Raw genomic sequence first — 25,927 nt, 5'->3', positions numbered from 1 at the left:
GACTAAATGTTACATTGAACTCGTATTTTTGAAAATCAAGACAACACGTGTTTTATAATATACCAATTTTGGGCGTCGCGAGGGTGCTAATACCTTCCTCGCGCGTAACCAACTCCCGAACCCTAATTTTTTCTCTGGATTTTGACGTAGACCTAAATTCGGCCTTCTTTTTATTTTAAAAATAAATTCATTAGGTGTCCGATCACACCTATAAAAGGATCGGTGGCGACTCCCTTTTTTATTTATTTCAAATCAAACTTCAATTTTCAAGTTTTCACTAAATCGCCACAATTAGCGACCAAGTTAAAAATTTTCACGTCGCTACAGCTGGCGACTCCGCTGGGGACCGCATTTTGAGAGTCGAGTTGAATTAAACGCGTGTTGTCAAAATTTTCAAAATTCCTTGTTCAAATTAATATTTAGTCGTGATCCTAAAATTGTGTTTTTAAAAAATCATGCATTTGCATCATGTTGTATATATTCTTCTAACTAGTTTTATCTGGTTGTTTTTCAGCTTTAAATTTTTATGGTTTTAATTTTGGTTTAGTTTTTAAATAAAATGAAAGGTTTGGGAGTTTCTCCCTACACACCGTGCATGTGCATCTTTGCATAACATGAGCTCTATACCCGGGCTCCGTCCGTTTAAGTGAAAGTAAACGCTATGCCTTCGTGAGTTAACTCGTCCCTCCGCACAGGCTAGTGAATACTTTCGGATTACATATGATTTATTCTTTCGTGAGTTAACTTGTCCCTCCGCATAGGCATAAGTAAATGTAATATTTCGAATTGAACTCGTGAGCCTGTGATGGGCTACGACCAAGGCTTCGTACTAATCTTAGTAGATGACAGTACAGACAATTCGAGTACCTGTATAGAACTGAAACCGCATATAGTGAACCGTAGAAGCCACTTAATTAGAGCCATGCCAAACCTCCATTGTTAATAGTCACCAAAATAAGTACATAGGAGAAACGCCTCTTCCTTTCTTATTTCTTTAACATTTACACTTTCTATTTTGATTTTCCGTAATTCATATTTGTTGTACTAACCAAGATGTTTGTCTGTGTTCTTATTTTTCATCATGCATCATAGGCATCATACTAGGAAGGTGTTGACTAGAGATCGGTTGCCAAAAAAAAACGGGTTTCTAATGGAAGAGTCAATTATACAAACAACCGAGAAGAATGCCGTGGTTCGAGACTGGTCTCTGAAAACTCAGAAAAAAAAGCGGATAGTCTAGTGGAGGGATGTATTGCCAATCTGCCCGAGCACGTAACTGAGAATGTTCGCCAGAATAACCTTGAAGATTTGGTTCGGGTTTGGAATCAATGGGACTCAGACACTAGGGGTATCTTTACTGAAAGATATGGGGACATAGCCAACTTGATTGCTGTCAACGTAGACGAACGATTGATCCAAGCCATGGTCAGATTTTGGGATCCGGCTTACCAATGTTTTACCTTCAATCGAGAAGATATAACTCCGACTATAGAGGAGTACGTTGCTTTACTTCGTGTTGAAAATGTGCAATTCTATAAAGTATATGTGAAGGAGCCTAAGCCGATGACCTTCAAGAAGAAGTTAGTAAGATTGACAGACATGACTGACGCATGGGTCGAAAAACAGATAAAGAAGAAGAATGAAACCATTTGCATTCCATGGTCTTCCCTACGAGAATTTGTTCTGAACCATCCCAACATGTTGAAAAGGGTAAATCTATTCGCTTTGGCCATTTACGGTTTGATCATCTTCTCGAAAGTCCTTGGACACATAGAAGTTACGGTGGTGGATTTCTTCGAAAGATTAAAACAAGGAATCAACCCTGTCCCGACTATCCTAGCCGAGACCTTCAGATCCCTGAGTAGTTGTCGGAGGAAAGGGGAAGGACGATTTATTGGATGCGCACAGTTGCTCAATCTTTGGATCTTGAGTCATTTCTGGAAAGTAGAGCGCATACCGTACCACATGTTTTCAAAAACCTTCGCCCCGTTAGAAGCCTATATTGAGAGAGAATGGCCAAAGGATGTCACCGAAGAACATTGGGTTTCAGTTTTTCAGAACCTTTGAGCTGAAGATGTAACCTGGAGAGCACCGTGGATCCGCCCTTCGGTTCTGTTATACAAGGTTGGAAATCAAGATTGGGTACCACTACTCGGGCTATGAGGAGGAATTGGATACGCTCCGTTAATGGTCCAGAGGTAATTTTCTTCACGATAATTCATACCCGCCACTGGAGGATTAGCGCAGTCCGAGTTTACTTTTGCGGGTGAAGGCTATATGAAGAGGGTCCGAGGCGCTGCAAAATCTTGGAAGGAAGTTCATCTGATGGAGTTGGCCCTGTATGCTGATACTCTCACTCAAGATTATGACGTATGGAGAATGCAACGGGTGAATAGCCAGCGAGTTTCGTCAATGAGTTACGCCTTTCAGAATCCCTTCTTGAAGGAAATGCCGTCCGAGTTAGAAGTGGCAAGACAAGAGTTTGAACGCGAAAATACCAAAATGTCAAGGGACCTTAGTGCTTTTCAAGAAGAAAATTACCAGTTGAAGATCAACGTTCAGATTGAAAGGTCCAAAACCGAGAAAGTGCAAAAAGAAGTTGAAGTCGTAAGAAATGACTTGAGGGACCTCCATCTGGAAAATAAGAAATTAAGAGGCACTATAAAGAATAGTGGGCTGGGCAAGTCATTAGCAGAATGGAAAGAAGAATTAAGCAACATCAAAGGTGGGATGGAATTCTGGAAAGGGAAAGCAAAGAAAGAAGAAGAAAAGGCTGCGCGGGCTATGATGGAGCTAAGAAAGAAAAACACCGAATATGAAGCTGTGTCTGCTGAGGTAATGACTAGTCGATCTAAGCGTCAAGAACTAAAAGAGAGGATACGAGAGTTAAAAGACATGCTGCAAGATCGTCAACAACAGCTAGATACTCTCTTGAAGGCTTAGGAAGAAAAGAATAGTCAGTATGATAGAGATGTTCGTGCTTACGAAGAGGGCCTCCAAGAAAAAGAAATGCAACTTAGCTATTTGATCAATGAAGTTCGTGGGGTAACCATGCACGTGGTACAATTATCGAAAGAAGCTGAAATTCTCATTTGCCAATTCCCTCTAAGTCGAAGATCAAACATATCAAAATTCTTAGCATGAGTAAAGAAATATGGCGATATAGCTAGGAAGTTTGTGTAATGGCTGAATCGAAAATGGCAAAATGTTTTGTAATGGACTCTTTTGATGAATGAAATGCCTAAATAGGGGCTATCTTGAAATCAACACCAACTTCTTGCATTTCTTTCACGACTAACATTCATGTGACATTTATGCATTCATTCATTCATTCATTACATATCCCATAATCGTTCGCTGAGGTCATACAATTCGCAGTTGTAATACCACAAGACTGGAACCACGTCATTCGCATAGAACGCACCAACAAGTTAGAGTAATGGAGGCCGAATTCAATGACAGGATTGAAAGGATGGAAAGAATTCAAAAGGAATTACAAGAGCAGTTGGCCAAGTAGTAGCAAAAGACAAGAGACTTAATAGTGAGATCTCGAGAAGAATCACTCGAACAAAGAGACCAAATGGCCAAGATGATGGAAATGATGTCAGCTATAGTAAAAGGAAATGGACCTATGAACCCTGACATTGTGGAACCACAGTCAAGGGTTAATCACGATCAGGATCCGCCCTATCCGCCAAGATTTACTCCACCGCACGCCCACGCAACACAAAGAGGGTACGCTCAATGGGAGTCTACAGGCCGGAGCAACGACCTGCGCCACCTGCTAATCTGGGGCAAGGAATGTTCGTATTAAACCTGGGGGCTAGTCCTGCTGATCCACTCGTTCCAGATTTGGACAATCCAGCAGAGATAGCCAGGTTGAAATCGAATAATCATGATGCAAATGAGAAATATAAGAGCCTAGAGGAAAGACTCAAAGCGATAGAAGGCACGGAAGTCTTCTCCGCACTAGGTGCTAAAGAACTCAGTTTGGTGTCCGATCTAATTCTGCCTCCGAAGTTCTAGGTGCCTAATTTCGAAAAGTACAATGGGACAAGATGCCTAAAAGCGCATCTCATCATTTTCTGCCGGAAGATGACCGGCTATATGAACGAAGATAAGTTACTCATACACTGTTTTCAAGATAGTCTAGTAGGATCGGCTCTTCGGTGGTACAACTAGCTTAATAGGGAAAAGATCCGATCCTGGAAGGACTTGGCATCAGCATTCTGTGAGCAGTACAAGCATGTATCGGATATGGTGCCAGACCGAATGACCTTGCAAATGATGGAGAACAAGCCGTCAGAAACTTTTAGACAGTATGCGTAGAGATGGAGGGACGTCTCGGCCCAAGTGGAACCCCCACTAACAAAAACGAAGATAACCATTCTCTTTATCAACACTTTAAAGGCGCCGTTTATGACAAGTTGGTAGGAAGTGCCACAAAGGACTTTGCGGATATTGTGATATCCGGAGAACTTATTGAAAATGCCATAAAAAGCGGTAGAATAGAAGGTCAAGAAAGTTCAAGAAGGGTAGCGCCCATGAAGAAGAAAGAACCAGAAGCCCATATGGTAGGAATGGGAAGCCGATATACCCCTAATCCATATCCAAGCCCACTCTGATCTCGAAATTATCCATTTTCGAATTTCTATTATCCCCCTCAAACCCCTTATTACCAAGCACTACCTCATTCCTATCCCGTATACACCACGGACAACCAAAGACCCGTCACCACATTCCCACAAAACACTCTACCCGCTCAAAGCCAACCCAGAAATGAACCAAGACCAACAAGGCCCAATCCCGAGAGACCGCAATTTACCCCTATCCCTGTGTCGTATAGAGAACTGTACCCAAAACTCTTGGAGAAGCAATTAATATTTCCCCATTACATGGAACCCCTTAAACCTCCATATCCGAAGTGGTACGATCCAAACGTTAGTTGTGCATACCATGCTGGGAACCAGGGGCATTCCACGGAGAATTTCCTAGCCTTTAAGAGGAGAGTTCAAAGACTCATTGATGCGAGCGTCCTACGATTCGATAGTGCCAGTAACGCAACTAGGAACCCGTTCCCTAACCATACCGAAGGAAATGTGAGCGCAGTGGGGAAAGAGGACGAATGGTAATTTAGAAGATATGTTTCGGAAATAAAGACGCCTCTGCAGAAAATCTGGGAGGTACTGATTAAGAAAGGATTGCTCTGTCACCCTGATAGAATTTTCAGAGAAGAAGGTCAAAGTTTTTGCGATTTCCATGAAATTGTAAGACACGACATTCAATTGTGTGAGGAATTTAAAAGGTTGCTTCAAGACTGGATGGACAATAAGGAGATTAAGGTCCTTAACAAAAAGGAAGAGGCCAACGAAAGAAAAGTATGCGCCTCTGACAACCAATCATCAGGTTTCTCTTATAGCGCTGATCGGCCGTTAGTAATTTATTACGACATGAAGAAGGAGCCGGTGAAACCGAAAGTGATAATCGAAGTACCATCTCCTTTCCCTTACAAGGACGACAAGGCGGTGCCGTGGAAATATGACGTCAACATCGTCACACCTGAAGTTGAAAAGTCCGAAGCCACAATTGGAGATGTTGGGGAGGTAGGCCATTTTACCCGCAGTGGGCGGTGCTATTCTAAAGAAGTCGAGTCGGCAAAGAAGAATAGTGACTTGAAACAGAAAGGAAAAACACCAATGCATGTGACCGAAGATGAGCATGAAACTGTGCCTGAACAAGAAGCTAAAAAGCCTGTGGACGAGGAGGAAGCACATGAGTTCTTGAAATTTATTAAGCACAGTAAGTACAATGTGGTAGAACAATTGAATAAGCAACCAGCACGAATCTTGGTTTTATCTCTACTGTTAAATTCAGAACCACACCGGAACGCTCTGCTGAAAGTGTTAAATCAAGCTTATGTGGCAAACAATATATTCGTTGAAAAGCTGGATAGGTGGGTGAACAACTTGAATGCGGATAATTTCATTTCTTTTAGTGATGATGAAATACCGCCCAATGGTAGAGGCTGAGTGAAAGCATTGCATATCACAACCCGTTGTAAGGGCTACATAATACCGAACGTGCTTATCGATAATGGGTCGGCACTCAATGTCATGCTTTTAGCCATGCTTTTCAGAATTTTGATGGATCTGTCCTATTTAAGGCCCTGTCATTCCACAGTAAGGGCATTCGATGGGACAAGGCGTGAAGTCATGGGAAAAATCGCGATCCCTCTAGAAGTGGGTCCTTACATATATGATGTTGAGTTCCAAGTCATGAAAATTACACATTCATATAACTGCCTTTTGGGAAGACCTTGGATCCATTCTGCTGGAGCAGTCCCATCATCCCTCCATCAAAAGGTGAAATTTATCATGGATGGTTGTTTCGTCACTGTCGAGGGAGAAGAAGACATTGTAGCATCTATTTCTACTGACGCACCATACATCGAAGTGAGTAAAGATGCTATAGAATGTTCCTTCCGATCTCTTGAATTTGTCAATGCCACTTTTTTCGCTGAGGGAAACAGAATTCTGGTGCCAAAACTGTCGAGAAATACCAGAATGGGTGTCAAATTGACTGTAGGAAGGGGAGCTCGAGCGAGAAAAGGTTTAGGGAGATATCTGCAAGGAATAGTCAAGGCTTTAAAGCCAGTACACCACAAGACCCGATATGGTTTGGGATTCCAACCGGACATGCGTCAAAAATGGAAACAATGGAAGAAAGATCAAGAAAGAAGGATCGCAAGAAACTTAGGCTGAGAAATAGAATGGGAGCCCATAATGTACCCTCCTTTGTCAAAAACATTTACATCTGCAGGAATGATATACCCCGAGCAAGATAATCTATGAAGCACGATGTCATTAATTGAAATGGGCCTTCAGAATGTCAGTATAAATGTCATTGACAAAGGAAGTGATACAATTAAAGATGTTTCAATGATACGCCCTTGTCCTCCTGGATTTGTTTTGAACAATTGGACTGCTGTGGAGCTCCTTATAGTTTCTAAATCTTCTCCAGAGTAATGCTCAATATTAATACTATTCCTTTTGTGTGCCCCTACGAAATAGTAGGGATTCTTTTGTAAGAGCTTATGATTTGCTCTTTATCATTTAAATGAACATCAATGAAGATGCATTTTGTCACGATCTTTCGCATTATCACTAATTTCATAATCATTTCCTCATTTCATAGCCTATCCTTACATTTGCCTCATGCCATGTCAGAACATTTCGTTTGTTGGTTCCAATACTTGGATGCCCCTCTATAGTTTCCTTTTCTATTCAACTTTCAGGTGCTTAGATATCAACCGCATGAACAAACCCGTTACGAGTCTTGAAATCGATTTTGAGAAGGTTGTTTGTTTAGGAGAATTCGAAGCCGAAGAAAATGCTGAAGACTATGTCTCGTCTCCTGACTTGCAAAGAATGGTGGAACAAGAGGATAAATAGATTTTTCCTCATCAAGAATCTGTTGAAACAATAAATTTGGGAACTGAAGTAAGGAAGCAAGAGGTGAAGATTGGGACCTCCATTTTAGGGGGCACCAGGCATAATTTGATTGCTTTGCTCCTCGAGTACAAAGATGTATTCGCATGGTCATATCAGGACATGCCAGGATTGGATGAAGATGTAGTGGTCCATAAGCTCCCATTAAAGCCAGAATGCAAACCCATTCAACAGAAGCTAAGACGGATGAGACCTGAGATGTTGTTGAAAATAAAAGAGGAAGTCAAGAAACAATTTGATGCTGGCTTCCTACAAGCCTCCAAATATCCAGAATAGGTGGCTAACATAGTCTCAGTACCAAAGAAAGACGGCAAAGCACGAATGTGCGTGGATTATCGTGACCTGAATCGAGCAAGTCCTAAAGATAATTTTCCCTTACCACACATTGATACATTGGTGGATAACACAGCAAAACATTCATTGTTTTCTTTCATGGATGGATTCTCGGGGTATAATCAGATCAAGATGGCCCTTAAGGATATGGAGAAAACTACTTTCATAACAATGTGGGGAACATTCTGCTACAAGGTAATGCCGTTTAGATTGAAGAATGCTGGGGCAACATATCAGAGGGAAATGGTGACGTTATTCTATGACATGATGCATAAAGAAATAGAGGTCTACATCGACGATATGATTGCTAAATCCCGAGGGGAACAAGAGCATGTAGAGAACCTGAAGAAGTTGTTCGACAGACTGAGAAAGTTCCAACTAAAGCTCAATCCGGCCAAATGTACGTTTGGGGCTACCTCAGGAAAATTGTTAGCCTTCATTGTCAGCAAGAGAGGTATTGAAGTTGATCCAGATAAGATAAAAGCCATACAAGAACTACCACCTCTGCGCACATAAAAGAAAGTCAGAGGATTTTTAGGGAGGTTGAACTACATCGCTCGGTTCATTGCTCAACTTACCAACCAGTGTGACCCAATCTTTCGGCTTCTTCAAAAACATAACCCGGGAGAATGGAATGAGGAATGCCAGGTGGCCTTTGATAAGATAAAACAATATTTGTCTAGTCCTCCAGTGCTAGTACCACCAACCCCGAGAAGGCCATTGATATTGTATTTGACTGTGTTCTAAAATTCAATGGGTTGCGTACTGGGGCAACACGACGAGTAAGGAAAGAAAGAAAAGGCGATCTACTACCTCAGCAAAAAGTTCACTGAATATGAGGCAAAGTATCCGTCTATTGAAAAATACTGTTGCGCTCTGGTTTGGGTAGCTCGGAGACTCAGGCAATATATGTTGTATAATACGACATGGTTAATTTCAAAGCTGGATCCAATAAAGCACATGATGGAATCACCTGCACTCTCAGGAAGAATGGCACGATAGCAGATCTTACTATCGGAATACGACATTGCCTATGTAAGTCAAAAGTCGATAAAAAGAAGCGTAATAGCTGACTTTTTAGCAACTCGAACAACGGATGAATACGAGCCATTGAAATTTGATTTTCCGGATGAAAACTTGATGTGCATAATAGAAAAGGAGTGCGAGTCATCAAAAGAAAAGTCACGGAAAATGAGCTTTGATGGCGCATCGAATGCCTTGGGGCATGGGATTGGAGCAGTCTTGGTATCACCAAAAGGGAACCATTATCCGTTCACTATTGAACGAAACATCAAAATCTTAGAGGTGTATGGAGACTCAGCGTTAGTGATTTACCAAACCCGTGGAGATTGGGAAGTGAAAGATTCGAAATTAGTCAAATACAGTGATTTAGTGGCAGGACTGATTAAAGAATTCAAAGAAATAACTTTTAATTACTTCCCACGAGAAGAAAACCAATTGGCTGATGCCCTAGCCACTTTGGCTTCAATGTTCAAAGCAAACAAAGAAACAAAAATTATGCCTCTTCAAATGAGCATATATGAAGTCCCTGCACATTGTTTCAGCATTGAAAAAGAGCCAGATGGACGACCATTGTTCCATGATGTCTTAGAATATATCAAGAATCAAAGATATCCTGAACAAGCAAATGAGAACGACAAAAGGACAATCAGAAGAATGGCAGTGGGATTTGTTTTTGTTGGGGACATCCTGTACAAAAGAGGAAAAGATCAGGTGCTCTTGAGATGCGTGGATGCTGTTGAAGCCAGAAAAATACTTGAAGATGTCCATAAGGGAATCTGTGGGACACATGCCAATGGTTTCACTATGGACAGGAAGATTATGAGACTCGGTTATTACTGGTTGACGATGGAAAGCGACTGCATTAGTTTCACAAGAAAACGCCACAAATGTCAAATTTATAGCAATAAGATTCATGTAGCCCCTTCGCCCCTTCATGTCATGACCTCTCCGTGGCCTTTTTCTATGTGGGGCATGGATGTTATAGGGCCAATTTCCCCAAAAGCTTCTAATGGACACCAGTTTATCTTTGTGGTTATTGATTACTTCACAAAATGGATAGAAGCCGCTTCGTTTGCCAATGTGACGAAGACTGCAGTTTACAGGTTTTTGCAAAAGGAAATCATTTGTCGATATGGTTTGCCTGAAAGAATCATTTCAGATAATGCAATGAATCTGAACAATAAGATGATGAAAGAGGTGTGTGAACAATTTCAAATAAAGCATCATAACTCATCACCCTATCGCCCGAAAATGAACGGAGCTATTGAAGCGGCCAACAAGAATATTAAGAAGATTATTGGGAAATGACCGAGACATATAAAGATTGGCACAAAAAGCTACCATTTGCTTTGTATGCATATCGCACATCTGTGCGGACATCTACGGGAGCAACTCCTTTCTCTCTGGTCAATGGAATGGAAGCTGTGCTACCCATCGAAGTTGAGATCCCCTCTCTACGAGTCTTAATGGAATCAAAACTAGAAGAAGCAGAATGGGTTCGAGCTCGATATGACCAGTTAAACCTTATTGAAGAAAAACGTCTGAAGGCAATCTGTCATGGACAGATGTACTAGAAGAGAATGATCGCAGCCTATGATAAGAATGTACGGCTAAGAGAATTCCACGAAAGAGAACTCGTGCTGAGAAAGATTCTCCCAATACAAAAAGATCTACGAGGAAAATGGGCACCAAATTGGAAAGGACCATACATCGTAAAAAAGGCATTCTCGGGTAGAGCTTTGATTCTCACTAAGATGGATGGGAAGGAGTTACCTAATCCAGTGAATTCAGATGCTGTGAAGAAATATTATGCCTAAAAAAAGGGATCAAGGTGAAAACCCGAAAAGGGCGTCTTGACAAATAAAGAGAATCAAGGTAAAAACCCGAAAATGGCGTGTTGATTAACACAAAAAAAATTAGGATGAAAACCCGAAAGGGCGTTCTAATGAATCAAACACTGGTTAAAAAAAGAGTAAGGCAGTTGAACGGTGGGTCAAACAGCGAGACTACAGTATTTGAAACATTTCTGAAAGCTCGAAATCTTCTACGCAAGAAGCCATGCTCGAAAAGATTCTTGATTGAGGAACGTGGAAGAGTCCATGCGTTGAATATCTAGAGCATTTGTATCCATTGAATGCGATCCATTTGCTCTTTATGTCATTTTTTATTATCATTGATTAACTTTCTTTGTTTGCTACATTTGAAATAAATAAATGTGAAGTATCCTTTAGTCCCTACCTAACCATTTTCATGCATCTCATTATGTGGCTCATTTACATGATAAATAGTGAAATGACATACTCTAAACAAAAGAAATGTTATGCATTACCCGGATAAGAATTTGATAAGTACAAGAGCTTCAAAGCAAGGACAAAGTTCATCCTGTACAAAAGAGTAATATCTGAGAAACGTAGATTACTCGTGAAGCTAGAGGACGGGTACAGGGCCTGAAGAAAAAGTCAAGAGTCAAAACAATGAACGCAGATCATCAAAAATCATGATAGAAAGGGGCATATGACAAACAAGCCCAAGGCACATAGCATGATCATGTAGGCATAAAGGCATTTAAGACCAACATGTGCATATCATGATAACATCATGCATGACATACACAGGTACTCCAGCAGAGCAAGAAATTTTGAATGATAGTTATACTGGATCAAGGAAAAGACACCTGAGTTCCACCAGATGACATCTTTTGGTATTTTGATGTTTTTATTTCTGTTTTCAAACAAAAATCAATTCATATTGCTAGAGGTGAATTGAGCCTCAGGGCACGCTGAGGTATTTTCAATTTATTTTTCAAAAATATCAACTCATATTGCGAGAGGTGAGTTGAGCCTTAGGACACACTGAGGTATTTTCGATTTCCCTTTTTTCAATTTATGCTTTTCAAAAATCAACTTATATTGCGAGAGGTGAGTTGAGCCTTAGGGCACGCTAAGGTATTTTCAATTTATGTCTTTCAAAAATCAATTCATATTGCTAGAGGTGAATTGAGCCTCGGGTCACATGCCAAGGTATTTTCAATTTATGTTTTTCGAAAATCAATTCATATTGCTAGAGGTGAATTGAGCCTCGGGTCACATGCCGAGGTATTTTCAATTTATGTTTCAAAAAAATCAACTCATATTGCGATAGGGAAGTTGAGCCTCAAGACACGCTGAGATATTTTCAATTTCTATTTTTTTCAATTCATATTTTTAAAAAATCAACTCATATTGCGAGAGATGAGTTGAACCTCGGGTCACATGCCGAGGTATTTTCAAATTCTATTTTCATTTCTATTTTTCAAAAATCAATTCATATTGCGAAAAGTGAGTTGAACCTTGGTTCACATACGGAGGTATTTTCAATTTCTGTTTTTTCAATTTATATTTTTCAAAAATCAACTCATATTGCGAGATGTGAGTTGAACCTAGGCACGCTGAGGTATTTTCAAATTCTATTTTTCAAAAAATCAACTCATATTGTGAGAGGTGAGTTGAGCCTCGGGTTACATGTCGAGGTATTTTCAAAATCTGCTTTTCAGTTTCAAAAAGACTAACTCATATTATGAGAGGTGGGTTGAGCCTTGGCTCATTTGCTGAGCTATTTTCAATTTCTATTTTCAAAAGTCAACTCATATTGTGAGAGTCAATTCATATTGCAAGAAATGAGTTGAGCTCAGGATCACATGCCGAGCAAAGAATAAAGATTGAAGCTGATGAAGGACACCAGATTTGGCCTCCCTGAAGTCGCAGTGAAGCAGGCCAAAGTTGCAAGTCTTGTCTCCCTAAAGTTGCAGTGGAGCTGATCAATGATATTAAATCTTGCCTTTCTAAAGTTACAGAAGAGAAGATCACAAACCTCATCTCACTGAAGCGATAGAGAAGTGGATCGAAGTTGTAGACCTGATCTTTATGAAGCTGCATGGAAGCAGATCGAAGCCACAAATATAATATTCTTCAAGTTACATTGGAGAAGATCGAAGCTACAAGGCGTATATCAGAAGATGCAGTGGATTGAACCAAAGCTACAAGATGCAGTGGATTGGAAAGAGACTGCCTGAACAAGAAGAGCACCAACGAAGTCAATACTCAACAAGACTGGGCAAAATTGGCCTTCCTTTGTATCTTTGCTCTATTCCCGTTACACGACAATGAGCAAAGAGGGGCAACTGTTGTAGGCCAATTTTGGGCCTGTGTATATTAAGATTACATGGGCCCATTTATAACCCAATCCCTAAACCCCTTAACCCATTTTCAAACCCATACCCGAAGCCCAATAATCAAGTCCAATTCTAATCAAATCCCCTAGCCCAAATACTACTAACCCAAAACCTAAACTTAACCTAGCCCAATACTTCAAAATTTAACCCAAATAACTACTACCCAATTTTGACCCACCTAAATTTAGCCCAATAGAAGCCCAAATCCTACCAAACCCTAGCCCATCCCAATCAAATCAACAACCAAACCTTAGGTGCGCCGCACCTAAGGTTTTCGTCTTCTGCCGTCTGCCATGGCCACCAACTCTCCCCACTTGCCCCCTGTCACCGGATTGCTCCACCTGCACAACAAATGAAACACGCAAGCAGCAAGAATAGATTAGAAAGCAATGTAAATGGCTATAAAGGCCGATCTAAACAATTGTAAAAAAGAGAGGTTCTTAAAAATACAAAAATCAAAAGAGAAAAGCAGGCCATTCTACATCCATACAAACAACAGATTTTAAAACAAAGAAATCAGTTCAAATCGAAGGAAGAAAAACAGTAAAGCAATAAGCAGATTCAATCTAAGGTAGCCAACGTTTTTCTTTCTCATACACGCATCAATACATTCATATATACATAAAGATTTCATTTTTATACGTATATATACATAAAAATAAAGAACATATAAAAAATAAAAAAAAGAACAAAAAAATACCCTTTTTTAAAAGTCCGACCACCGTGTACGTTGGCCGGCGGCGACGGAGGAGCGGCGGCAACGATGGCCTTCTAGGCCAGATTCTGGACTTAGTTCAGAGAAAATGGCTCCCTCTCTCTCTCTCTCTTTCCCTCAACATGCAGAAATGACTTTTTTTTCAAAAAATTTCAACTTATATAGGGGTCTGGAACGGCGTCGTTTTAGGCCCTGCACTTAAGCACTGAAACGGCGTTGTTTCATCATGGATCGGGTCGACCCGACCCTCTCCAACTAGGGTCCGCGCGTTTCTTTAAGGGAGGAGTTATTTGCGCGTTGAACCCCTCCGTTTTTTCATGCTTCTACAATCAAATTTTTTCCATTTTTTAATTCGGCCCCAAAATTTATCGCACCTTTCAATTTAGTCCTTAGCTAAGCGCAGCGTTTTAACAGTTGGGAATATTGCGCTTTTGGTCCCTTTAGGTCACGCACGCGTTGTAATTTGGCCTGATTTCCCTATTTTGTTTCCAATTTCACCCCAAGAATTCTGTTCTGACCTCAATTTCATCCCTTTTTGTGTTTTTGTTCTTAAATAGCATTTGTAATATTAATTTCACTAGATTATTATTATATCATTGTTATTTAATATTATTATTATATTTACTCTTATTATTTATAAATATTAGTATATATTATTATTATGTACGAATATATATATACTCTTTAGAGATGGTATTTTTACCATCATTATATTTACTATTATATTTAATATATTATTATTCATTTTCCTTACTTTATTATTATGTCATACTTTCTTTTGTATTTTTACTATTATCGTTATTATTATTTTATTATTATCTATTATTTATTAATATTATTGGTACATAGATATGCATGTGCGTACTTACGTAGTGTGTTAATATTTGTTTTTATTATTATCATTTTTTAGTATATGTATATATTATTTGTATTTTTTATATATTATGTATATTATTATTTTTATCATACATATTGCGTATATATTTTTTAATATCATGTTATTTATATATTTTATTACATATGTATGCATCTTTAATATATATATAGGTATATCTTTATGTGAAATTGGTATTTTTATGTTTTTAATATTATTATTACATTTATTTTATTCCTACTATATTTATTATTAATATTAGTACACATATTTTATTATTCTTGTATACGTAGCTTATATATAGTATTATTTTCGTATATTTATTATTCTACCTATTATTTTCACCATCATCACTTATTTTAATTTTATTTTAATGTGTTTTTCATTATGTCATGTACATACATTTTTCAATATTCATTTTATACATATATATGTATATATTATGTATATATTTTAACAATACAAGTTATATATATATTTTAACTATATTATGTATAGATTTCAAATACTATATATAGTATATTTTTGATACTATTACTATTTATATATATTACGTACATACTCTTAATATCATTATTATATGCGTATACATGTACATTCACCGTTTCCATTTCATGTTTAATTCTCGTATTACGTCTAATATCGCATACATCTTTATTGTTTGTAATATTATTGTCACACTTATATTTATTTCAATATACTTCTGGATTTGTCTTCTATTTATTTTTATTTATTAATTTGCTTTGCATTATTTCGAAAATATTATTTTTGTTTTTTAATAAGTAAGGCAATGTATCTGTTTAACATTAAGCCGTAGATTTCATCGCTATGTTGGATGGAATTTGTCAGCCCGTATTAAAGACGGAACACTCTTCTGAAAAACCAAAAAAAAACTAAAATTTCTCGTCTTTTCAATCGGATCACGACTAAATGTTACATTGAACTCGTATTTTTAAAAATCTAGACAACACGTGTTTTATAAGATACCAATTTTGGGCGTCGCGAGGGTGCTAATACCTTCCTCGCGCGTAACCGACTCCCGAACCCTAATTTTTTCTCTAGATTTTGGCGTAGACCTAAACTCGGCCTTCTTTTTGTTTTAAAAATAAATTCATTAGGTGTCCGATCACACCTATAAAAGGATCGGTGGTGGCTCCTTTTTTATTTATTTCAAACCAAACTTCAGTTTTTAAGTTTTCACTAAATCGCCACAATTAGCGACCAAGTTAAAAATTTTCACGTCGCTACAGCCATCTTGTGCAATAGCCATTCCACCTGTAATATGTGAAATTTTGTCACATGAAATAACTAAAGCCCAAGTATTAGAACTTGATGTCTCGTCTAACATCCGGGCTGTGGGATGTATCTCCTGTTGACTGGGCAAAGAGATAGTTTTCATGACAATTAAATTGTAATTTTTTGCCCTTTATGATATGTTAGATAGGAGTATTACTTTTTGTATATGTAGTATATGGGTTAATAATAAATAAATTCAATTGATAATATTTAGGGACTCTCATTATTTATTTTTAGCTAAAAAAAATTCGCTTATTGTAAAGAGATCTTATTTTTTACAAGAGTTATTGTTCATCTTTTTAATTTCAAGTTTAAATTTATATTAATCTTTTTATTTTATATCTAATTATTATAATACATATATTATAAATAAACTTTATTCTCGTGTTATTACATTAATAATCAAACGAGTTAATACTATATTATTATAAATAGCACACAAAATACTAAAAATCTTTCAAAAACTAGAGCTATGTTTGCCATACATCAACTTGTATTTCAATTTCGCAATGCTTAATGTGCTTCAAAGCCAATTTCACACCCTCAATTTCCACCTTTTCCGAGTCTAACATCTTCAATAATTCCGAACGAAGCAGCCCAACCTTCCATTTCACCATCAACACCAACACAACATTTTAATACACAATTTTACAGTGTGGTCCATGCAAGTTTCAATTTAATAGTGCTTAAAAAATAACTTCTGGCTCTAAAAATATTTTTTTAAAAAAAGTTGCGCTAAACAAGTTATTTTTGTCTAAAATTTTTGGCTTTTGAGAAGTACTTTTGAAAAAGAGAAATTAAAATTTTTAATTTTTCCTCTCTTAAAAGTACTTTTAGTATTTAATTACTTTTTCACCCTTCCAATAACATAGTATTTTTCTCCTTTTTTCTTGGTGCTTAATTACAAATGTGTTAAAATCATTAATTAAAAATAAAAAAATTAGAATACTAATTACAAATATTTAAAATATAGTTTATATATTCTAATTAAATTTTATAAATAATTAATATTTATTGCTTAAAAATACTTAAACTTTATATTTCATATATTAAAATATTAACAATAAGTTATAATAATTTTTTTATATTCTTATTAAAATATAACAATATTAATTAATTTAAATATTATTTAAATGTATATTTGTTACTTAATAATAACATGTCTAAAAGGGATATTTTATTTCTCAAAAATACTTTTTGACAGCAATAGTAAACCCTCAAATTTTAAGTCAAACTTTTCAAAAACACTTCAAAAAAATATTTTTCTACAATACTTTTCAAAAACATTACTAAATTAGCCCTCAATCTAGCAAGCATCAGCCTTCGAAGGGAACTCCTCAGCCCAAGGCTCAAACCACTCCCAATGTGTATGAATCAAAGTACTATAAAACGTAAGTATATTACTGAGGATCTAACGCTCTCCCAAGTCCATTTTAATATTTAATTTTTTTTTATTACCATACGTACCAGGGATGACCATGTTAGGTATGGATTGCCATTCCCTCATATTATGGTTCTTATCCTTTTATCAAACTTAAATTTTAGATTTAATCTGTATATTTTTATTATATAATAATTCATTTTAGATGTGAAGAGTAGATTGTCTTTAGTTATATTATGGTTTTGACTCATTTATTTTATTTAAATTTAAGATTTAATTTCTATACTCTCTTTTTTTTTTGTAAAATTTGGTCTCTCTGATATCATAATGACATAAGCTAATTTAAATAATTAACACTCTTAACTATTTTGATTAAAATACTTATGTACTTTTTCTCTTAAAATCGTCCATTCAAACTCATCAGAATAAGTTTTTTTGTTGGAATAATATTCTTTAAAAAAATTGACGTCTGCATTTTAGTCGAAATAGTTAATTCTATTAACTATTTAGACTAACTAATGACATTATAAAAGTAGAGAAATTAAATTATGTAAAAATTGAAGTATAGAAATTAAATTTACATATTAATAGAGCAAAAATTTAACTTATAAATATAGAGAAAAAACAAAAGGTAAAATTATAAATAATTTTAAATGCATGAAAATTTATTTAAAATTACATTTATAGTTTTATAACAATATTTTTAAAAATATTTATTCGTGTAATATGTATTTTTTTAATCTTTGGTAATAAAGCTTTTTCATTTAAATAAAGTAGTGTATTAGTGACAATAAGCTATAAATAATTAATTTAAGCAAATAGCTAGGCTTATGCCCTCCTAAAGCAACTCATGTCTATTAATAAAATATATATGCCTGAATAATACATATATATGTGTTCTTTTTAAGGCATGTCAATTAAAAATGTCAAAAATAATATAATTTATTATATGAAATTTTTAAATTTTTAAGGTAGATATGGACTTTGAACATAAACTATAAAACGGACATGAAGAATATAAAAAAGAAATAAAATTTTATCTTTATATTTTTAGATAAGTAAAATATTTAAGAAAATAATATGCAAGTACTTTAAAGTTATATATATTTGTGCATTTTGTATACATACATTTAAACTGTTTATTTTTCTTTTGATTTATTTTTATATACATATAAATAATATGAGTTTTTTTAAACTTCTATTAAATTAAAATATTTTAAATGACCAAAAAGTGTTTGGGTGCAATGATAAAGTACATTATATTCTTAATGGGAGATTTAAGATTCAAACTTTAGAGACTGCCAAAATCATTTTTTTGAAAAACGAAGAAAAACGAGATTTGAATTCCTTTGCAAGTTTTCACCTTGGCCTCTCCCCTTTTAGGTAGAATATTCCCTGACTGGATTTGAATTCACTAGATTGGGCAAATCTTTGTCATCTATTTCGGTCAATATCAACACCATTCGAGAATAAGCTTTTTTTACTACATAAAGTCCTTCCCAGTTTGGCATCCTTTCTCCTCTGAAGTCTTTTTGTATAGGAAGAATCTTCTTCAATATCAAGTTCTCCTTGTGGAATTCTCTAGGATAAACTTCTTTATAGTAAGCTCGCATCAGTCATTGGACCATGACAGATGGCTTTCAACCTACTCTCTTCAAATTCAACTGATCATATCGGGATTGGATCCATTCTGCCTTATCCAACTTCGGCTCTGACAAGACTCAGAGATAAGGAATCTCTTCTTCAAAACCATTTTTATCCCATAGACTAATGAAATATGCTGCCCCAGCGAAGATCTTAGCCAACGTTCAATGAGCATAGAAGGTAAATGGTGATTTTTTATGCCAATCTTTACAAGTCTAGGTCATCTTCCCCAGGATTCTTAGTTTTTTTTTTTGGCCTTTGTTGCACTGTAATATGGCGTCAAATCTTGAACAGACTGCAAACTTTTGACATTGTGCAATTGTGTTAGACATGATCCTTTCTGCCATTCTTTGTTGACACCCCCTTTTTTGGGGGAGGGATTTGATGATGTCGACTTAGTAACATTGGCATTTGAAATGACCTTTACCCTTTTCGCGAAGTAATCGACGACCCCCAAGATGAATTAATATCGGTTAGAAGCTTTTGACGAGATCAGCCCCACATGCTCCACATATAGAAAATTTGTGAAGAAATTAAGGAGGCATAAAAGTCTTGTCTTCCTCTATTTGGCATTCATAGCTTGACTGATACAATCCCCTTCCATGGTAGATTAGCAGTACCCGATCCTCATGATTAGCCTGGCAGTCGAAAAAAACATTATCATGTACTTTTCGAACACCCCATAGCATCCCCACGTCTTAGTAGCCTAGGCATATCTTGATGTGATCATGCGAAAACATATTTGAATTCTTGAGATGACGTCTCACTTTCATCTCTGTAGTGATATAGGCTCCGATCTTCATCTTTTTCTCTTCTCCTAGGCTCACAATGTCCATTGAATTTTTGTAAGGTAGGATCCCTTTTTTTAATCTTATTCTACCATCCTTAACAAATCAAGAGATAGGCTACATCTCTGTCATCTTCAAAGTGTTGAGATTCCTTTAGGCCCATATTTTGCTCAAAAGGAGACTCGGAGTCAGTGACGTCGTTGCTCACATCATTGATATATGGGGACCTGTTGAAGACAGATTCCAAAGAATAAATGATTCTAAGGATGATTATTTGTATGGTATGATCATGAATGAAGAATAAATGAATTTTTGAAAGAAAGTCCAAATAACAAAAGAATCTAAGAACAAATGTTTGTACAGTACGAAATGGAAAGAAAAGAATATTTACTCAAAATGTTAACAAACATGCATTTTATTGAAATAAGGATTTTGGATATAAGCCTATTTCACAAAAGGATTCTTGTTGCTTCTAGGCTTAAAGCAACAAGTGTGTTTTGAATGTTACTCTAGATTAACTCTAAAAATACAAGGATCTCTTCCACAATCCCATTGTTCAAAACACTCCAAGTATGTAAGGGCAGAAGCTTGGGAAAGTCTATTCCCGGGTTCCCTATTCTGATACATCGTTAATGTTCAGATTCCCCCATATCAAGTCTTGTACTAGAGTCCTGAGCTCGACGTACCCTTGGATCTCATGCCCCTATCCATCATGGAACTTATAATGTTTACCCTTTTAACAGAAAGGTTGGGTAAGGAATTTTCTGCACCAAAGGGATCGTCGAATTTTACTATACCCAAATTGACGAGTCTCTCGATCATCTTTTTAAAAGCAACATAATTGTCGATCGAATGCCCTGTATTCCCGCATGGTATTCACACTGGCCGCTTGCATCGTACCATTTAGGGTATGGAGGTTATATTGGTTCTACATAAAAAGGAGATACAACATGTGCGTCAAACAAAATTTGGTACAACTCTCTATACGTGATTGGGACGGGAGCGAACTGGGGTTTTTTCAAGTTCAGTCTTGGATTGGGTTCTTGCCTTGGGGGGACCTGATGGCTAATAATTGTCGTCATTGTCTTGCTTACTATAACCAGCTTTGAATAGCCCTTGTTATACCCACTCGCATCATTCGATTCCTTTTCCTTCTTCTCCGGGGCCTTTAAAGTCCACTCTCCCATTTCCTTTGTTTCTGCCAGAACGATCAGTTTGGCTCGATCATCTTCTGGGTTAAAACCTGAACCCATCGGGAAATTCAACAATGCCGAGGTATCAGCCTGATATTGGGGTCCGATAATGACGGGTGCCCCTTGCATGTCTGGTTGGGTCAGAACGCTTATTGGGGTAAAACTTGGGGAATAGATGATATCTTCATTGTCATCCTCACTATTGACTACTAGGCCACTCATTTTTTTAAATTCTCCAGCCAGTAACTAGCTTAACTGGCCCATCATATTTCTTTGGAATTCTAGCATTTGTTCTCGCATATCTTGTTAAATTTTGATCAATTGCTCTTGCATCTGTATTTGCTTTTGCTCTATTCTCTCCAACCTTTGGTCCATATCCTTTATCGGTTCTGAAATAATTTTACCTAATTAGGGTCCTTTAGTGAAAGTCTAATACAAATGATGCAAATGCATGGAATGAATGCAAAAGAAAAGAAGGCATTGATTTTGAATTCAATTTCATTAGAACAAATTTTCTAGAAAACAAATTCCTTTACATAAAACGGACTACATATACGGCCTTTCTCTCATATTCCAAGCGAAGACACCTATCTTCCTCTTCATATCTGGATCTTATGGTCGAGTCTTGCGAATTCTCCAAAAGATGTCTATATTAACTCCTTTTTGCTTGATCCAGGCCGCGACTCATTGATCACTTGTCCCCGCGATACTCGTCAGCTCCTTTAAGAAAGTCAAGACGTGACGACTCTCGAATAATCTTTGTCGGCTTGCATCCTCATGCAATGAAGCAACGTCTTGTATTTCTTCACAGACTATCAGCCTTCTTTCATTGTGTTTACTTGGACCATATTTAGACAACCGTGTTATAATCCACTTGATCAAGGAATTCGTTTTCTTATGACAAACTGTTCTATTTAGCAATCAAATGTGAATCAACACCTCATTTCTATGATGATGTAATGCAATACAATTATAAACAAAACAAAACATGTTAGTACAGGAGAAATAAATAACAAATAAAACATCTATTCGGGTGTCCACTAGGGGTTCGGAGTGGCTCTAACTAGGGTAAGCTCGTAGGTCTCTCTATATGTGTCTCGGTTCTAGAGTAAGGGTACCTGAACCAGCAGATTTCTCGATCCTCACCCATTATAGGCTCATATGGATCAAGTTTGGTTCAGGGGAATACATTTCCCTATGACCATGTGGAGATGAAAATCTCACGAAATCATAGGTACGGATGTATCCCAGAAGCAATCGACTAGCCTATGCGGAGGTGAAAACCTCACGAAGGCATAGCTTCTCACTCCAACTTAAAAGGTGTGACCACAGCGGTCATGCAATGCAATGTGCGAGGATATATGCATAAGAAAAACTCGAAGCAATAAAGAAAATAGGAAAAATAATGAAAATCGTAAGAAAAACGGATGAAATGCAATGAAGGGATCATAAGTTTAAAACGAGTTTTCAATTTTCGACAAAGGAAAAAAATTAATCAATTTATGGCTCGACTCTCAAGGTCCCCAGTGGAGTCACCAAGCTGTCGAAACTATTTTTTTGAAAACGAAGAAAAACGGGGATCGACTTTGATAACGAAATATGGAGTCGCTACAAATCCTTTTTATTTAGGTGTGATTGGATTACCTAATAAAGCATTTTATTCCATTTAAACCAATTTTGGCCTACGTAAATTTGAGAAAACGGGTTCGGGAGTCGGTTACGTATGAGGAAGGATTAGCACCCTCACTACGCCCAAAATTGGTACCAAATTGATTAAGTATTGTCCTTATGTCTAAGTTTTAAAGCTATTTTTTGAAATATGGTTCCTTTTTGTAGCGAAGTAAAAAAATTTTGCTTCGGTCGCTAATTGAGGCGATTTATTGAAAATTTAAAAACCGACTTTCGATTTTATAAAAAAGGGAGTCGCCACCGATCCTTTTTCCTAGGTGTGATCGGACACCTAATAAATCCTCTCTTTTTTAAAAGAAAAAAAAATTTAACGAAATGAAGGCTGAGTTTAGGTCTACGTCAAAAGCTAGAGAAAAAATAGGGTTCGGGAGTCGGTTACGCACGAGGAAGGTATTAGCACCCTCGCGACGCCCAAAATTAGTATCTCGTTAAACATGCGTTGTCTTGAATTTTAAAATTGCGAGTTCAATATAACATTTAATCGTGATCCGATTAAAACACAAGAAATTTCAATTTTTTTTATTTCTTTCAAGAAGGACATTCCGTTTTTAACACGAGTCGATTGATATTCACCCAACATAGCGATGAAATCGACGACTAAATGTTAAATCGGTACGTTGCCTTACTTGTTGAAATTAGTTTAAAACATGAATGAAAATATTTCTAGATAAAAAAATAAAAGTAAAAGAAAACTAATATTGATGTTGAAATATGATATGAACTAATATGCTAAATTCGGAACAGACAAATAATAATAAAAAGTTAAGAATATACGAAGCAAATAATATATAAAACATTAACAATGTATATGCGATAATAACAGTATAAAGCAATAATAATGCATACAGTATTAAACATGATAATAATAGTAATAATGCAAATATGAAATAGTAGTGAACATATATATATAAAACATATAATACTAGATTAAAAAATATATATATACAATATATATTGAAGACAATAATAATATAAAAAAACTAATAATAACGATATATGAATATATACATATATGTATTAAAATATATACGTAATAATAGGAATAAAAGGTATATACATAGTATTAAAAATATGTATATAATATAGCGTTAAAAATACATACATAATATAGTTATTAAAAAAATATATACATAAGATAATATGTAAAAAATGTAATATAGTATTAGAAATATATACATGACATATATAAAAATACCATATTAAAAAGATATATATACGTAATATATAAAAAATGTATACATTGTAGCGGCGTGAAAATTTTTTAGCTTGGTCGCTAATTGTGGCGATTTATTGAAAACTTGAAACTGGAATCTCGGTTTTATAAAAGGGGGAGTCGCCACCGATCCTTTTTCCTAGGTGTGATCGACACCTAATAAATTTATTTTTAAAACAAAAGAAGGCTGAGTTTGGGTCTACGTTAAAATCCAGAGAAAAAGTAGGGTTCGAGAGTCGGTTACGCGCGAGGAAGGTATTAGCACCCTCGCGACGCCCAAAATTGGTATCTCATAAACATGTGTTGTCTTGATTTTCAAAAATACGAATTCAATGTAACATTTAGTCGTGATCCGATTGAAAATACGAGAAATTTTAGTTTTTCGGTTTTTTAGAAGGGTGTTCCGTCTTTAACACGAGCCGGCAAATTCCATCCAACATAGCGATGGAATCTATGACTTAATGTTAAATCGATACATTGCCTTACTTATTAAAATAAATAAGAAAACGTGGATAATTTTTGAAATAATGCGAAGCAAATTGATATGAATTAAACCTAAATAAAAGATAGATCTAGAAGTAAATAACGAATATGACAATAATATTAAAAAGAAATAGCAATCCACGCGATATATTAAACATCATAACAATATCAAACATGAAATAAAAAACAATGAATATATATGCAATAATGCTATTAAGAACATGTACACCGAAATATATATATATAAATAGTAATGGCGTCAAAAATATACTATACATAGCATTTAAAACCTATACAAAAAATAGTGAAAATATATATATAACTTGTATTATTAAAATATATCATAATATATACATTTATATGTATAAAATGAATATTGAAAAATTGCATGTACATGACATATATGAAAAATGTATATACATGATATAATATGAAAAATATAATAGAATATTCTACATACATGCATGAGATATAAAAATACAACATTAAAAACATATACACGTAGAAAATGCATATATAATATAGCACTTAAACATTTACATAATATATACACATATAATTGCAATGTTAAAAACACATTAATATTAATAATAATAATAATATTGCATAAAGATATACTTATATATATATTAAAGATATATACATATATGATAAAATACATGAATAATATGATATTTAATATATACGTAATATGTATAATAAAAATAATAATATACATAATATATATAAAATACACATAATATATATATGTATATAACACAACATATACTATAATAAACGATGATAACAATGATGATATAAAAAAAATATATGCATATACAACGATACATTCACTATATTAACAATTATAATAGTAATGACATTAAAATACAAAAGAAGAACAATGTACATAACAAAAATACTATATATATAAATCTATGTACATAAATAAAAATATACACTATTATAATAATAAATATAATAATAATATTGAAATACAAAAACAAATGTAATAAAGACATTGAAATATAAAAGCAAGCATAGCATAATATTAGAATAAAGTAGATAAAAAATGCTAAATATAAATACATATATATACGCATATAATAAGAGTATATACTAATATATAATAATAACAATAATACTAATAATAATAATAGTAATGATAAAATTATAAAAAATAATAAAATTAAATAAGAATAACGGAAAAAATAAAAAGGACGAAATTGAGTTGAAAAACTAGTTATTGGGGCCGATTTGAAATAAAAATAAAAAGAAAAGGACGAAATTACAAAACGCGCCTAACCTGGAGGGGCTAAAAATGCAATAAACCCCTGGGTCAAAACGCAGCGCAGCATAGAGGGACTAAATTGAAAAGTGCTGAAGTTTACGGGGCCGAATTGAAAATGAAAAAAAACTTGATTATAAAATCCCAGAAAAGCTGAAGGGCTAAAAACGCAATTAGCCCTTCCGTTTTAAAAACACGCGGATCCTATTCGGAGCAGATCAGGTCGACCCGACCCGGAGCCAAAACGACGTCGTTTTATTTAAAATGGGGAGGGGACCAAAACGATGCATTTTGGTCCCCTATAAAAGTT

At 35.5% G+C, this 25,927-nt stretch overlaps 1 protein-coding gene across 1 annotated transcript; it reads left to right on the top strand.

Moving 5' to 3' along the window:
- The first annotated feature begins 2,277 nt into the window (after positions 1 to 2,277).
- LOC107963243 (cilia- and flagella-associated protein 58-like) lies at positions 2,278 to 2,943 on the top strand. Its single transcript, XM_016899809.1, has one exon. The coding sequence runs from the start codon at positions 2,278 to 2,280 to the stop codon at positions 2,941 to 2,943; it is 666 nt and encodes a 221-aa protein (XP_016755298.1).
- Positions 2,944 to 25,927: the final 22,984 nt, after the last annotated feature.

Source organism: Gossypium hirsutum, chromosome A06, assembly GCF_007990345.1.
Source record: "Gossypium hirsutum isolate 1008001.06 chromosome A06, Gossypium_hirsutum_v2.1, whole genome shotgun sequence".
In the NCBI taxonomy this organism is placed as follows: Eukaryota; Viridiplantae; Streptophyta; class Magnoliopsida; order Malvales; family Malvaceae; genus Gossypium; species Gossypium hirsutum.
Note: the sequence above shows the minus strand (reverse complement) of the source record. Positions and strands in the feature narration are given on the sequence as shown.